A 13943-nucleotide genomic window follows, 5' to 3' on the forward strand; every position below is an offset into this window, starting at 1 on the left:
GCGATGTGCGGGCGACGTAGTGCGTGATGACGCACGCTGATGGGAAAACGGGGGACGGTCCCGGAGTGACGTCACCAGCCGCCCCCGGCGCGTGTCTTTTCAACGCGGGTTGGCGAGCCGGCGCCGGCAGACGAGGGGAGCGGGTCTGGTCGCCGGGGCTCAGCGGACGGCTAGCGGGAGGAAGCATCAGCGGCGCGCTCAGTGACCAGCAGCCGAGGTGAGTGCGGTTTAGAACTCACTGAAGTAACCTTTCTTCCTCGTTATCGCAATGAATGAAGTTGCCGGGGGAAGTGAGCTGAATTGCGAGTAACCCCGTCTCTTTCCTCCCCGAGAGGTCGAAGGGGGCAGGACCCTGTTTCCCCTGCCCAGACTCTCGCCCACCTTAAGAGTCTAGTCTTGTTTAGCTTGTACCTGGGACCCTGTTCAGCCCCTTGGGAAGGGAGATCTGGGTCAGAACTATTTTATTTTGCTCATCATAACAAATCTTTCAATATCCGGATACATTTACGTTTCTTACCCTCACAGATATCAACTATCAGAAAATTTACATTTTACTTTTTTGGATATCAGAACTATTTTAGCGATCTTTGGACACGGTATCGGCTGAAAACGTGTACTGCTACTTCTAATCCTTGAATCCCAATATTTTGATAATTGGTTATCTGACTGATTGGGTGAAGAGAATTAGATTGTTTCCTGTTAGTAAGCTATCTAAATGGGATTTACCAGAAATGCAGGAAAGCGGAGTTGCTTTGTGCTCTTGCCGGGTTACAATGTGAAGTGTGACTTCCTCGAGAGGAAGTCTTTTCCTCGCTTTAGTTGCGCCAGTCTTTGTTACAAGTGTTTAGCTTTACTCGGTTGAGGACACGAGGAATGTCCGATCCAGCGTTGCAGCTCTTATGGTTGGGAAACTTCTCGGTGATCTCCAGTGCAGGGGGGCGGGGGGAAGAGAAAAATCTAATTACTTAACGGGGGAGGGGTTCATCAGTAATTTTATCTGGGAATTGCCGGGTGAAATTTTACCCGGGAAGATAAAAGCGGTCACTTCGTGTTGCGAGCGGAGACAGTTTGTGATGCCGATTTGTAAGCACCAGGTTACTCGAAAGGTGATAAATGGCCAGTTTGTCTGTGAGGAGGGTTGTTGCCTTTGGTTTCGGGGAGGCGAACAAAGTGATTTTTCTGTGACCCTGGTTTCAGGGAAATCGCTTGATATGGGTCCCCATGCGTTTTGTGAAGACGGCTATAGGATATGCATCGTTGATACCTTTTGTTATCCGTACTAAAAATAGAACGGCTTTCTCACTGACTATTAAATGATTTATGCGAAACCAAAATAGGTATGTAAGGCACGAAGCTAACGACTGCATCAGTGTAAGGATGAGTTCAGACCAAAAGGGAAAATTGAGTTTAGTTTGTATCAGCCCATCCAAGTAGGTCCTTCTTTTCACTCTAGGGGTCTGGTACTTATATTGTTATGATGTCCACATACCTAGATTGCACTATTGTATGTTAAACATCAAGGCGAGTTGTAGTGAGGCCACCAGACCGTCCACTAAACAAGCACATCTCTTCCACCACCCCACCTCCCCCAAACAACTTCCCATGATTATCCTCACTCAGCTCCAATTCCACTAAATTTATGAATACTTCTCTGGATAATGGCCGTATTTATCTGTTCTAGTCATCAACATTTAAATGAATTAAAGATCAAAAATCACCTGAGCATCAAACACTACAGGCCAAGTGTTGGAAGATGGAATTAATGTGGGTGGGTGTGCCAATCCTGTGATAAAGTGGACCCTTGGCCTCACAGTCCACCTTGTTATGATCTTGCACTTTATTGCTTACCTGCACTGGACTATTTCAGCAGCTTTTACACTTTACTCTGCTTTGTTATTGTTTTACCTTAGTCCAGCTCAATCCACTGTGTAATGATTTGATCTGTTCTGTCTTCATGGAGTTTGACTATATCTATGACTCAAAAACAATATTATACACCAGAACATGAGCTGATTTACCCATCTGGTCTTGAAACATGTATAATCTAGACCCTACAGTTGTTGCTTACCATTTGTGGAGCCTCTGATCTGTGCACTTGCTTCTGAAAGTGGCAAGTGGTCAAACAGTTTGACAAGATGTCTTGGTTTATTATTACTAAGATGATGTTTATACAGATCAATTCATCGCCTAGTGCATTGAGCTAGAATACTGTAAAACCATAACAATGCAGATTAAAGTGTAAAGGCAACTGGAAGAGTGCAGTGCAGGTAAATGTGAGTGCAGACTCCTGGCGAGGCTAGGAATCCATCTTGGCGTTCACAAGGTCCATTCTGGAGCCTGATAACAGTGGGATCAAAGCTGTCCTTGAGCCTGCTTTCAGGCTTTTTATCTTCTGTCTGACGGGAGAGGGGAGAAGAGAGAATGTCTGGTGTGGTTGAGGTGCTGGCTGCTTTACTGAGACAGCAAAGTATAGACAATCCAAAGAGGGAAGGCCGGTTTCCGTGACGTGCTGAGCTGTGTCCACAATTCTCGGCTGATTACTGCAGTCATGTACAGAGCAGTTGTTATACCAAGCCATTATGCACCCAGATGGAATAGTTTATGGTGCATCAAATGGTGCATTAACTCCCTGGGGAAAAGTCTATTGACGCTCACATCTTTTTAAAGCTCACACAAATAGAACACTCAAAATGCTATGCTTGAATGGATCTGCTTATCAACTGCCCACTCACTTCACTTAGTTTTATTTTACAAGACTTTTTATCCCTTGATATCCCCTGAGTTTCTTTTTAAGACATTGCAAGTTGGGAAGAAGCATTAGCCCCAAATGACCTGAAATTACCTGTCCCCTCCTAATGTGCCTCGGAGTGAACACCATAAGTTGTGCTGAGGTACCTCAGCAGATGTGCAGCCAGTTATTGTGAAAAGTTAAAAGGAGTATTAGACAATATTGGGTTGGAGTAACACAGTAAGCTTTTGGCTCTATTAGCATGGTCCACTGGGGGCTTGTACTGCACTGTACCTCAATCTCCATACATTTTCTATAGGAATTGAGAAGAATTTTAAACATAAGATTCTGCAGAGTAAATCGTACAAAATGTTGGAGGAACTCAGCACAGGTGACATTCATGAAGAGGATTAAGCAGTCGAATGTTTATTTTTCTCCATAGATTGAGTCTGACTTGCTGAGTTCCTCCAGGATTTAGTGTACGTTATTGAGGACAATTTTAACAGCTGTTCACAGGGTTTGGGGAAGTTATATCATGGGATATTGAAATGGGAGATTAACAGAATGGACAAATGTGGTCTTGCTGTGTCATAGAAACATAGAAAACCTACAACACGATACAGGCCCTTTGGCCCACAATGCTGTGCCGAACATGTCCTTACTTTAGAAATTACCTAGGGTTACATGTAGTCCTCTATTTTCCTAAGCACCATGTACCTATCCAGGAGTCTCTTAAAAGACCCTATCGTATCTACCTCCACCACCGTCGTCAGCAGCTCATTCCACGCACTCACCACTCTTTACTTTAAATAATAAAAAAAACTTGCCCCTGACATCTCCTCTGTACCTTCTTCCAAGCACCTTAAAACTGTGCCCTCTCTTCATAGCCATTTCAGCCCTGGGAAAAAGCCTCTGACTATCCACACGATCAATGCCTTTCATCATCTTGTACACCTATATCAGGTCACCTCTCATCCTCCGTTGCTCCAAGGAGAAAAGGCCAAGTTCACACAACCTATTCTCACAAGGCATGCTCCCCAATCCAGGCAACATCCTTGTAAATCTCCTCTGCACCCTTTCTATGGTTTCCACACCCTATAGTGAAGTGACCAGAACTGAGCACAGTACTCCAAGTGGGGTATGAACGGGGTCCTAAAGAGCTGTAAATTACCTCTTGGCCTAAACTCAATCCCACAGTTCATGAAGGCCAATGTACTGTATGCTTTCTTAACCAGAGTCAACCTGCGTAGCAGCTTTGAGTGTCCCATGGACTCAGACCCCAAGATCCCTCTGATCCTCCACACTGCCAAGAGTCTTGCCATTGGTACTATATTCTGCCATCATATTTGACCTACCAAAAATGAACCACCTCACACTTACCTGTCTTGAACTCCATCTGCCACTTCTCAGCCCAGTTTTGCATCCTGTCAGTGTCCCACTGTAGCCACTGACAACTGTCCATACTATCCACAACACCCCCAACCATTGTCATCAGCAAATTTATGAACCCATCCCTCGACTTCCTCATCCAGGTCATTTATTTAAAAAATCACAAAGAGTAGAGGTCCCAAAACAGGTCCCTGAGGCACACCACTGGTCACCAACCTCCATGCAGAATATGACCTGTCTACAACCACTCTGCCTTCTGTGGGCAAGCCAATTCTGAGCCCACGAAGCTATGTCCCCTTGGATCCCATGCCTCATTACTTTCTCAGTAAGCCTTGCTTATGGGGTACCGTATCAAATGCCTTACTGAAATCCATATACACTACATCTACAGCTCTTCCTTCATCAATGTGTTTAGTCACATCCTCAAAAAAATTCAGTCAGGCTCGTAAGGCCTGCCGACAAAGCCGTGCTCACTATTCCTAATCATTTTATGCCTCTCCAAATGTTAATAAATTCTGCCTCTCAGGATCTTCTCCATCAACTTAGCAACCACTGAAGTAAGACTTACTGGTCTGTAATTTCCTGGCCTATCTCTGTTCCCTTTCTTGAATAATGGAACAACATCTGCAACCCGCTAATCCTTCGGAACCTCTCCCATCTCTATTGAAGATGCAAAGATCATTGCCAGAGGTTCAGCAATCTCCTCCCTCGCCTCCCACAGTAGCCTGGTGTATATCTCGTCCGGTCCTGGTGACTTATCCAACCTGATGCTTTCCAAAAGCTCCAGCGCATCCTCTTTCTTAATATCTACATTCTCAAGCTTTTCAGTCCACTGTAAGTCATCCCTACAATTGCCAAGATCGTTTCTGTAGTGAATACTGAAGCAAAACATTCATTAAGTACCCCCGCTATCTCCTCCAGTTCCATACACACTTCCACTGTCACACTTGATTGGTCCTATTCTCTCAGGTTGCATCCCTCTTGCTCTTCACATACTTATAGAATGCCTTGGGGTTTTCCTTAATCCTGTCCACCAAGGCTTTCTCATCGCCCCTTCTGGCTCTCCTAATTTCATTCTTAAGCTCCTTCCTGCTAGCCTTATAATCTTCTAGATCTCTATCATTACCTAGTTTTTTTTTAACCTTTCGTAAACTTCTTGACTAGATTTTCAACAGCCTTTGTACACCATGCTTCCTGTACTGTACCATACTTTCCCTGTCTCATTGGAACATACCTATGCAGAACTTCACCCAAATATCCCCTGAACATTTACCACATTTCTGCCATATGCTTCCCTGAGACCATCTGTTCCCAATTTATGCTTCCAAGTTCCTGCCTGATATTTCCCCTTACTCCAATTAAATGCTTTCCTAACTTATCTGTTCCTATCCCTCTCCAATGCTATGGTAAAGGAAATAAATTGTGATCACTATCTCCAAAATGCTCTCCCACTGAGAGATCTGACACCCGACCAGGTTCATTTCCCAATACCAGATCAAGTACAGTGTCGATAATCCAAAACTGAGGGCGTGATCTTGGGCTAATGGGCTGGCATTTGGTACTGAAAGAAGGAGAGATTTCGTTATGCAGGGTGTAGTTTCTACCCCTGAGTGCGGTGGTCTTGCCAGTGCAGAATCCCACCAGTTTCTGCACTCAACAGATCATCTTTCTCAATTTCTGGCACCTTCACTGTGATTCTACCACCAGACAAAACTTCCTCTCCTTGTTCCTTGCAGTACAGATGACCCCTGCCTTATGACTGCTTGAGGTTATGAAATCTGTCTTTGCAGAATTAAAGAATCCGTACACAAATATGCTGTCACAGAATTTGTGTGTGTGTGTATACAATGTTTTGTGGGTGGGGGGCAGTTTGTTGGTATCCAAAGGGATCATTTCCTCCATGATTCCTGCCCTTCTAGCTCAACCATTCCTCTTCAAACAGCAACTTGCCATACAGCCTCAAGAGATGCAGAACTCTATTTTAGCTCGTCTCTTCCCGCCATTCAAGAATCCAAACAGTCTTTTGAGGTGAAGCAGCAAATCACTTGTCCTTTGCTAATCCGGTGTACTGGTGGTCACAAAGCTGCCTCTTCTGTTGGGTAAACCAAGTGAAGATTGAGTGACCACCTTGCAGATGCATCCATTCAGTCTGTAGAGTTGATCCTGAGCTTCCAGTTGCCTTTTGCTTTAACATTGTATCCCACTCCCACTCTGAGCCATCTGTGTCCACCTGCACTGTTCCAGCAAAGGCCACCGCAAGATTGGAAAACTACGCCACCTCTTCTGCCGAGCACTTTGCACTCAGATCACAAACTTTTCAGTCCTGATGCAGGATCTTAACACAAAACATCAACAATTTCTGTCTGATGCGGCTTGAGTTCCTACCACAGTTTGCTCTGAGCTCGTCTTTTCGTGCCTGTACCAGCACTGGTCAAATCTGCTGGAAGGTTGTCCATATCTAATATCAACAGTTCTTCTCCACACACGCAGCCAGATTGGTTGAGTATTACCAATATTCTCCTTCTGGTTTTGTGTTTCAATGATAGCTTTATGTCCTTAATGGTGTATTTTTCTTTCTCTAACTATATTCATTACTAGCTCAATGACTCTATAAACTGGATCAGTTGGGAAGCCTGGGCTTAACTCGAGCAGAGACATTCCATCTGCCCTACACATCTGTTCCAACCCCTCAACTAAACCTGACCTATTTGCTCACACACCAAGTTCTGATGGAAGTTCTTCAACCAGAAACACCAACTGTTTCTTTCACACAGATACTGTCTACCTTGCTGACTGTTTCCAGCATCTTCTGTCTTTTTTCAGGTTTTCAGCACTTCTATTTTCAGCTTCTCCTGACGCGGGGTTGTGAGCCAAAATATCAACAAGTCCTTCGCCACAAATCCCTGCAGGTGCTGCTCAACCTGCTGAGCTCCTCCGGCAGATTTTTTTTGTTGTTGCTCCAAATTCCTAAATCTGTAGTCTGTATCTCCATTTCTGTTCCACCAACAAATCATACAATCTGCTGCTTCTTGCAGATGCTTGTTGGTTGTAGATTAGATAAAAGAGAAGAACCTTTAGGTGAGGCAATCCCAATGTTTACAGAGCCACCTAGATGGTAAATTAACGAGGGTGGTGCCCCTGCTAAAGCACCCCACCTTCCTGTATGTGTTTCACTTGGTGTAATTGTAACCAGCAATGAAAGGCTTCCAGGCTGGGATTAAACCAAAGCTGTAAATGTGATACTCCTGTTGGAGTTCGAGATTTTTTTTTGTGTGTGCCTTCTCTCTCAATGTTTTTTTTTATATAACTGTATGTTTTTAAAATTAAGGACCTGAGTATCGCTGGTCAGTCCAGAGTTTATTGGCCATCCCTGCTGACCTTAGGATGTGGTGGTCAGTGGCTACCCAGAACTAACTATCAGGCAAAGGTACAAGAAGTTTCAGAATTTAGATTTGGCAGTGATGACTGGCCCATGACATTCTTCCAAGTCAGGATAGTGTGTAACTTGAGGAACCTGTGTCGAGCTCCTTCATGGTGCTGGAGGCCAGGGGTTTGGCAGCTATGTTCCCTCTAAGCTGTGCACGTGTGCGCGCGCACACGTTTTTCAACCAGCGCAGAAAGGAAATTAATGTGTGCACACAAGGTTAGTTACCTAAAATAATGTAGTAATTAATAATTATACTTAGTGAAAATAATCTTTTAGCCAAATGTTTCTGTTGACTAGTTAACAGAATATGTATGTTATTTTGTTGCTCTGTGCAGTTTTATGTCAAATATTTTGTAAACCTACATAAACTGTGACGTGCATTCAGCACACACATACTTTTGTCACAGGAAAAAAATTTGCACAATATAAGATTTTTGTGTACACTGACTACTAAAAGTTAGAGGGAACATTGTTTGGCAGCTCTGTTCGAGTAACCTGGCCAGTGCATTTTGTTTCTGATGTCCACTGCGGGTGGTGGTGAGCCGTAGCTGTTGCCCGAGAAGCAGGCCACTTCGTCCTGGATAGTGTCGGGCTTTCTGAGAGTTGTCAGTACCACACTCCTCCAGGCAAGTGAAGGCTATTCTATCATATTGCTGCCTCGTACCTTGTGCTAGTTAATGTGTTAGGGTGTGAATCACTCCCTGCAGGATATCGAGTGTTTGATCTGTCCTTGTAGCCACAGTATTTGTGTAGCTGATCCATTTAAGTTCCTGTCCGTGGTAAAACCCCCTAGGATGTTGATGATGAGTACTCTACCACTGAATATCAAGGTAGGTAGTTACACTCGGTGATTCATTGCACTACAGTTTTTTGTGGAGAAGCTGTTAATTTCCAGTGCCGAACAAGAATCTATTAAAAGTGTTCACAACTGGGAAGGGACAGGTGGAGAGAAACCTCAGCTGAAAGCAGGGGAAATGACCAATGAAGTTGGTAGAATTACTGCAGTGTGACAGCAAGGACACTTGAAGAGGAGCTGCAATAGACAAAACAGGCCAATCATTAATCCACAGCTTTTTTTAAAATCTCTTCTCCTTAGCTGTATACCCTGTGAATCTGTGCCCAACTTACTGGAAAGGGGTTGAGGCATGTGCTGCAAAGGCTTTAAGCTTATCCAAAGACTCAGTAGCTCCCATTGGTGAATAGTGTAACTATCCATTGTAAGGCTCATCCACGCCTGTACCTGAGGAACCCTTTTCCATATTATTTCTGCATGAGGTTTGATACTGATTGTCTCTTGTCTTTCTCTCTCAGGTCTGAATCATTGAAGATGAAGAGTAAACCTCCAAGTTGCACATTATTTTGTTACATCACTGTGAGTACCATCTTTTTCAGTCGAGTATTTTAGAGACACTTGGATGATAAAGGGTTCTGAGTTTTGGCTATTTCACGATGTTCATCCCAAATAGTATAAAAGCTATGCAGAATCTTCCTTTACTGCAGACAGAAATGGATCACTCGTGTTTTGAGCATGGGGCAGGGGAAAGGAAGAACAAACCCAACTGCACATATGGAAAAATGAATTCATTTTTCCATCAGTTTGGCCAAATGTTTGTGGAGATGTTTGTGCTTCACAGGGTGAAGCATGCTTGCAGGTATATTAATGGTTTGGAACTGTTGGAAGCCAATCTTTCCCTCATCTGAAGCCCAGCGAGAGAGCCCTTACATGTACTATTCTGTGACAAATTTAGACAAAGACTTTGTATCAACATCGTGCAAGTAAGGAGTGTCCTGATTGTAGAAAACCTGCCCAAGTACTTTATGGGAATGTAATGGACGAAAATTGACACGTAGCAGTTCTCTCGTATTGGACTAAGGTGTGAACTCCATCGGGGCTTTTTAAAGGAGGAGAGTGAAGATTAGAGCTAAGTCTGAAACCTTCGTGGATCAGATGAGTGAAGTTGCACAACAGGTCAGTTGTGTTGCATTGTAGAATTTTTGAATGGTTGATGAAGGTCCCAGTACCTTCTAGGTAAGAATTTGAACAGAAAGAAATAAGAACTTTAAATTTTGTGAGCACATCCATGAGCAAATTGGATTTATTGTGAGTTAAGTTAAAAAGCAGAGAAGTATTAAAAGAACAACTGCTAGCTCTGTCTGTGTTTCTGGTAAATTTGAAGAGGGAGGATTATATGAAAATAGGATGACACAGTGATGTAGCAGTTAGTGCAATCGCTTCACAGCGCCAGTCATAACTGACTGGGGGTTTGATTCTTGCCACTATTTGTAGAGAGTTTATACATTATCCCTTTATATTTTCTCCACCTGGATCTCTTCCAGGTGCCTTGGTTTCTCCTCATTCCAAAAGAAGACATAAGGTTTGGGTTAGTGAGTTATGGTCATGCTATGTTGGTGCCCGAAGTGTGACAACATTTGCGGAGTGCCCTCAGCACATCGCCAACGTTGACGCATATGACACATTCCACAATGTTTCGATGTACACGTGGCAATAAAGCTGATCTCTTTAACAATGTTGTCTGCTCTCGACAGGTCCAAAACCAGGATAAAGGAAAAGTCATGATTGAAGTTCTGTCCTTTTTGCCTTTTAAAAAATAAAAATCTCAATTGTTTCTGCTTCATCAGATGCAAATATGCTCTTGGTCTTTTAGTTAGACTTCACTTGTAAATACCAGACTTGTACAAAGCAAGCACCTGCTGTTCATTATTTGCTGACATTGTTGCTCTGAGTGAGTCTCCATTACGTGGACTGTTTTCCCAACAGCTCTTCCCTTTTTAAGAATTATCAACAGGATCAATCTAGACAGTTGCATTCAAGAGCCTTATAGAAACACTAAGCTTTCTGGAATTGTTCTGAAGCAATGGGATTAACATTTCCAACAGCTTGTGGCATTGCTGTGAACTCTCTCACAGATGGTGATTTTCCGAGATCATGGAAGGGGGGGTTGTGTGGTTGGGGTGGGACTTGTCAACTAAATCACTGGAGCAAAATTGTATCCAGATTTATTTTGTTTCCATCCAACCCCACTCTGACGGCATGGAAAAACACCCAAAATGCTGGAGGAACTCAGCAGGCCAGGCAGGGGAATAAACATATTGGGTCTTGGCCTGAAATATTGGCTGTTTATTCCTTTCCACAGATGCTGCCTGACCTGCTGAGTTCCTCCAGCACTTTGCTTGTGTTACTCTGGATTTCCAGCATCTGCAGAATCTCTTGTGTTTCTGATGTTGTGGATTCACTCTCTACTACTAAGTGCAGAATGAGACTGTGCCTGTTCAGTTTTAGACCCACTGAAGTAATTCAAATATTTGCTAATATCATTCCGGTAACACTTTCAGCAAAACTCCCCAATTATCTATCTATGTTGTTCAGCCCTGAAGAATCAAAATTCAGTGAATGTAGTGTTCCCACACAGGTGTAAAACCTCTGAACTAAACACGCAGTATAAACCGTAGTCAATGAGGCGCAATCCCAGTAAGATTAACCGTTTACTGTTCACTGTTCCACATTAACGTATGGTGAAAACTGTTGATAAAACAATACAAAATATATACAGTATTTGTTTCCTCTTTGGCATCACATTTACATCATAAATACTTGCAAAAATAAAACTACAACAAACTACATTACATTAAAGTACAACATACAGTCAGGATCTACCTACGCCATCAACTGCTTTAAATACACTTCAACACAAACTATCCGCAACTCTTTGAATAACAAAGAACATAAACTTTATCAACCGTCATTACTTTTAACAGAATCAGCGTTAACATTTTTACTTCAACATATCGATTATCTTATGAACTTACGGCGTTGCTCCTATGATGTTTCTAGTGCGTAGAAAGAAAACCTTTCTCCCGCTGATCCTGCACACACAAGCCCCCTCCTTCCCGTTTCTCCAAACCGGTATTTTCCCACAGGACGCAGCGAAACCGGGTGTGATGTCATCGCATGCCGCGATATATCATAGACAACAAATTTACTTTCAACAACCTTAACTTTAACTAGAAAACGATTACAAACGAATTACTAAAGCGAAAATATAATAAACTAAACGAATGCCTTAAGGGCAACACAGTGAACATTTCAGAAACTCTAGGACACATGGATGAAGAGTGGTGGGCTTTGTGGGAGTGAAGGGTTCGATTGATCATAGAGCCATAGAACACTACAGCACAGTACAGGCCCTTCAGCCCTTCATGTTGTGCCGACTCATATAATCCTTTAAAAAAGTACTAAACCCACACTACCCCATAACCCTCCATTTTTCTTTCATCCATGTGCATCATCTTAAACCCATCTCCATTAATGGGACATGGGCCAGTGACAGCAGCTTGCCACGGTCCTCAGTCCTGAGCTGAAGGTTGATTGGCCCTGTGGCTTCTGCTTTCACCGCACAACTTCATGCGTCTTCTAGGCGAGGGTTTTTCTTCTCACAGGGGTGAGGTCTTTGCAGCCTCTGGCATTTTTGTAGCCCGTGACCAACCCTCCTCTCACAGCCAGGCAGGGGACCATCTATGGCAAAGTTTAGATTGATCTTGGACCGGGTTAAGAGTTGATGTGGCAACGTAGCAATCAGCATAATGTTTTAACAATTCTGGGCACTGTCTGTAAGGACTTTGTACCTTTTCCCTGTGACCCTGTGGGTTTCTTCTGGGTGCTCTGGTTTCCTCCCACATTCCGAAGATGTGGGTTAGGGGTGGTAAGTTGTAGGCGTGCTATGTTGCCAATGAAATCATCGTGACACTCATCGACTGTCCCCAGTACATACTGTGATCATGTTGATCACTGACGCAAATGATTCATTTTGCTGTATGTTTTGATATACATATGACAAATAAAGCTAATCTTTTCAAGAGTCAGCACAAGACCGTGGGCCAAAGACCCTATACTGTTTACTTTCTCTGTTTTGCAACATAATTTACTGTTGACTAGATTTCTTGTGGTCTATAGTGCTCTCAGGCAATTATTTCTGAAAATCTTTTGCATGAGCAAACTTTACACCAGTTGTATCATATGAATTAGTAATTCTTATTTGTAATGTTTTGATATCTAACTAGCTGCTCTGGATTTGCTTCTGATATTTTTTTATTATTACCACCAACTCTATGGTGTTTTAACATGGGGTAGTTTTAATTTCCAAGTGCATGCATTTTCTTTTAAGGCAGGACTAGCATTCCTTGCCCATCCCTATTTTCCCCGAAGGTTGTGGTAGTAACAAGCTGACATTCCAGATTGGAGCCAGAAAGGTGTTGACCTTATTGTGGGTCTGAAGTTAGAGTTATAAAACACTACAGCACAGAAACAGTCCCTTCAGCCCATCTAGTCTGTGTTGAACTGTTACACTGCCTAGTCCATCAGTCTACATCCAGATCATATCCCTCCCATTCGTGCACCTATCCAAATTTCTCTTAAATTGAACCTGCATCCACTATTTCTGCTGGAAGTTTTTTTTTACAAAACTATAAAAGTTTATTTACATAACACATACACCAAGTACAAACATTCAGTATTTACAAGACAGTGAATAAATTCAAGTTAAAATATGATTATCACTGTCTATAAAACAGTCAGTTCCCTGGTGGGGGGGGGGAGAGGAGGCACTGCTCCCGGAAATCCCCCTCTGTACCTATTGTGACTGAGTGCTCTCTCCTCAAGGACAGCTGGGCATAGTCAGGCCTGGCAGAGCCCTCGGCTTTCCGCTGCCTAGACCCGTGCATGGCCAAGGTCCAGGAGCAAGCCCCCCAGTAGATCCTCCCCGAGACCCGTACTGGGTGCCTGTATACCAGGAGTGTGGGGCTGAAGTACAACCAGATCCCGAGCAGCCCCTTCAGATACCCAAACAAGACCTGCAACCTGAGCTGAGTGAAGGAATTACCCCTCGTATTCCCTTTGTGTACTTTACTTTTCACCCTTAACCTCTAGTTCTAGTCTCACCAACCTCAGTGGGGTGAAAGCCTGCTTGCAGTTTCCTTTCCTATACTCAAACCTTGTATACCTCTGTCAAATGTGCATTCCTTCTCCTAAGCTTCAGGAAATAGTCCTAACCTTCTCTACCTTCCAGCACTTGTTGTTCGAGCATGTACAGACTTTTTTTTTCTTGTCATTATTCCCTAAACAATGCAGTATAACAACCATTTTACAAAGCATTTACATTGTATTAGGTATTATAAGTAATCTGGAGATGATTTAAAGTATACAGGAGGGTGTGTTTGGGTTGTCGTGCATCGGGATAAAAAAAATTGGAAGTTCTCTTACTAAGTAAGTTGGAACAGGTACATCCAGTATTATTTAGTGTCAGTTAGTCAAATGTTTGTCTTAGAATATTGTATATATTTTACCTTTCTATGCATATAAAACGCTTAAGAATGTATGTTTTG

At 43.1% G+C, this 13943-nt stretch overlaps 1 protein-coding gene across 2 annotated transcripts in view; it reads left to right on the forward strand.

Moving 5' to 3' along the window:
- The first annotated feature begins 116 nt into the window (after positions 1–116).
- relt (RELT TNF receptor) overlaps positions 117–13943 on the forward strand; it is a 69640-nt gene continuing 55813 nt past the window's right edge. For both annotated transcript variants that reach the window (XR_012098770.1, XM_073044007.1), the window contains exons 1-2: positions 117–217; positions 8856–8916. Coding sequence is in view for 1 of the 2 variants with exons in the window: in XM_073044007.1 (XP_072900108.1) it covers positions 8872–8916 (45 nt within the window). In the remaining variant the exon portion in view is untranslated. The remainder of the gene's footprint in view (positions 218–8855; positions 8917–13943) is intronic.

The sequence above is a fragment of the Hemitrygon akajei genome, chromosome 4 (genome assembly GCF_048418815.1).
Source record: "Hemitrygon akajei chromosome 4, sHemAka1.3, whole genome shotgun sequence".
In the NCBI taxonomy this organism is placed as follows: Eukaryota; Metazoa; Chordata; class Chondrichthyes; order Myliobatiformes; family Dasyatidae; genus Hemitrygon; species Hemitrygon akajei.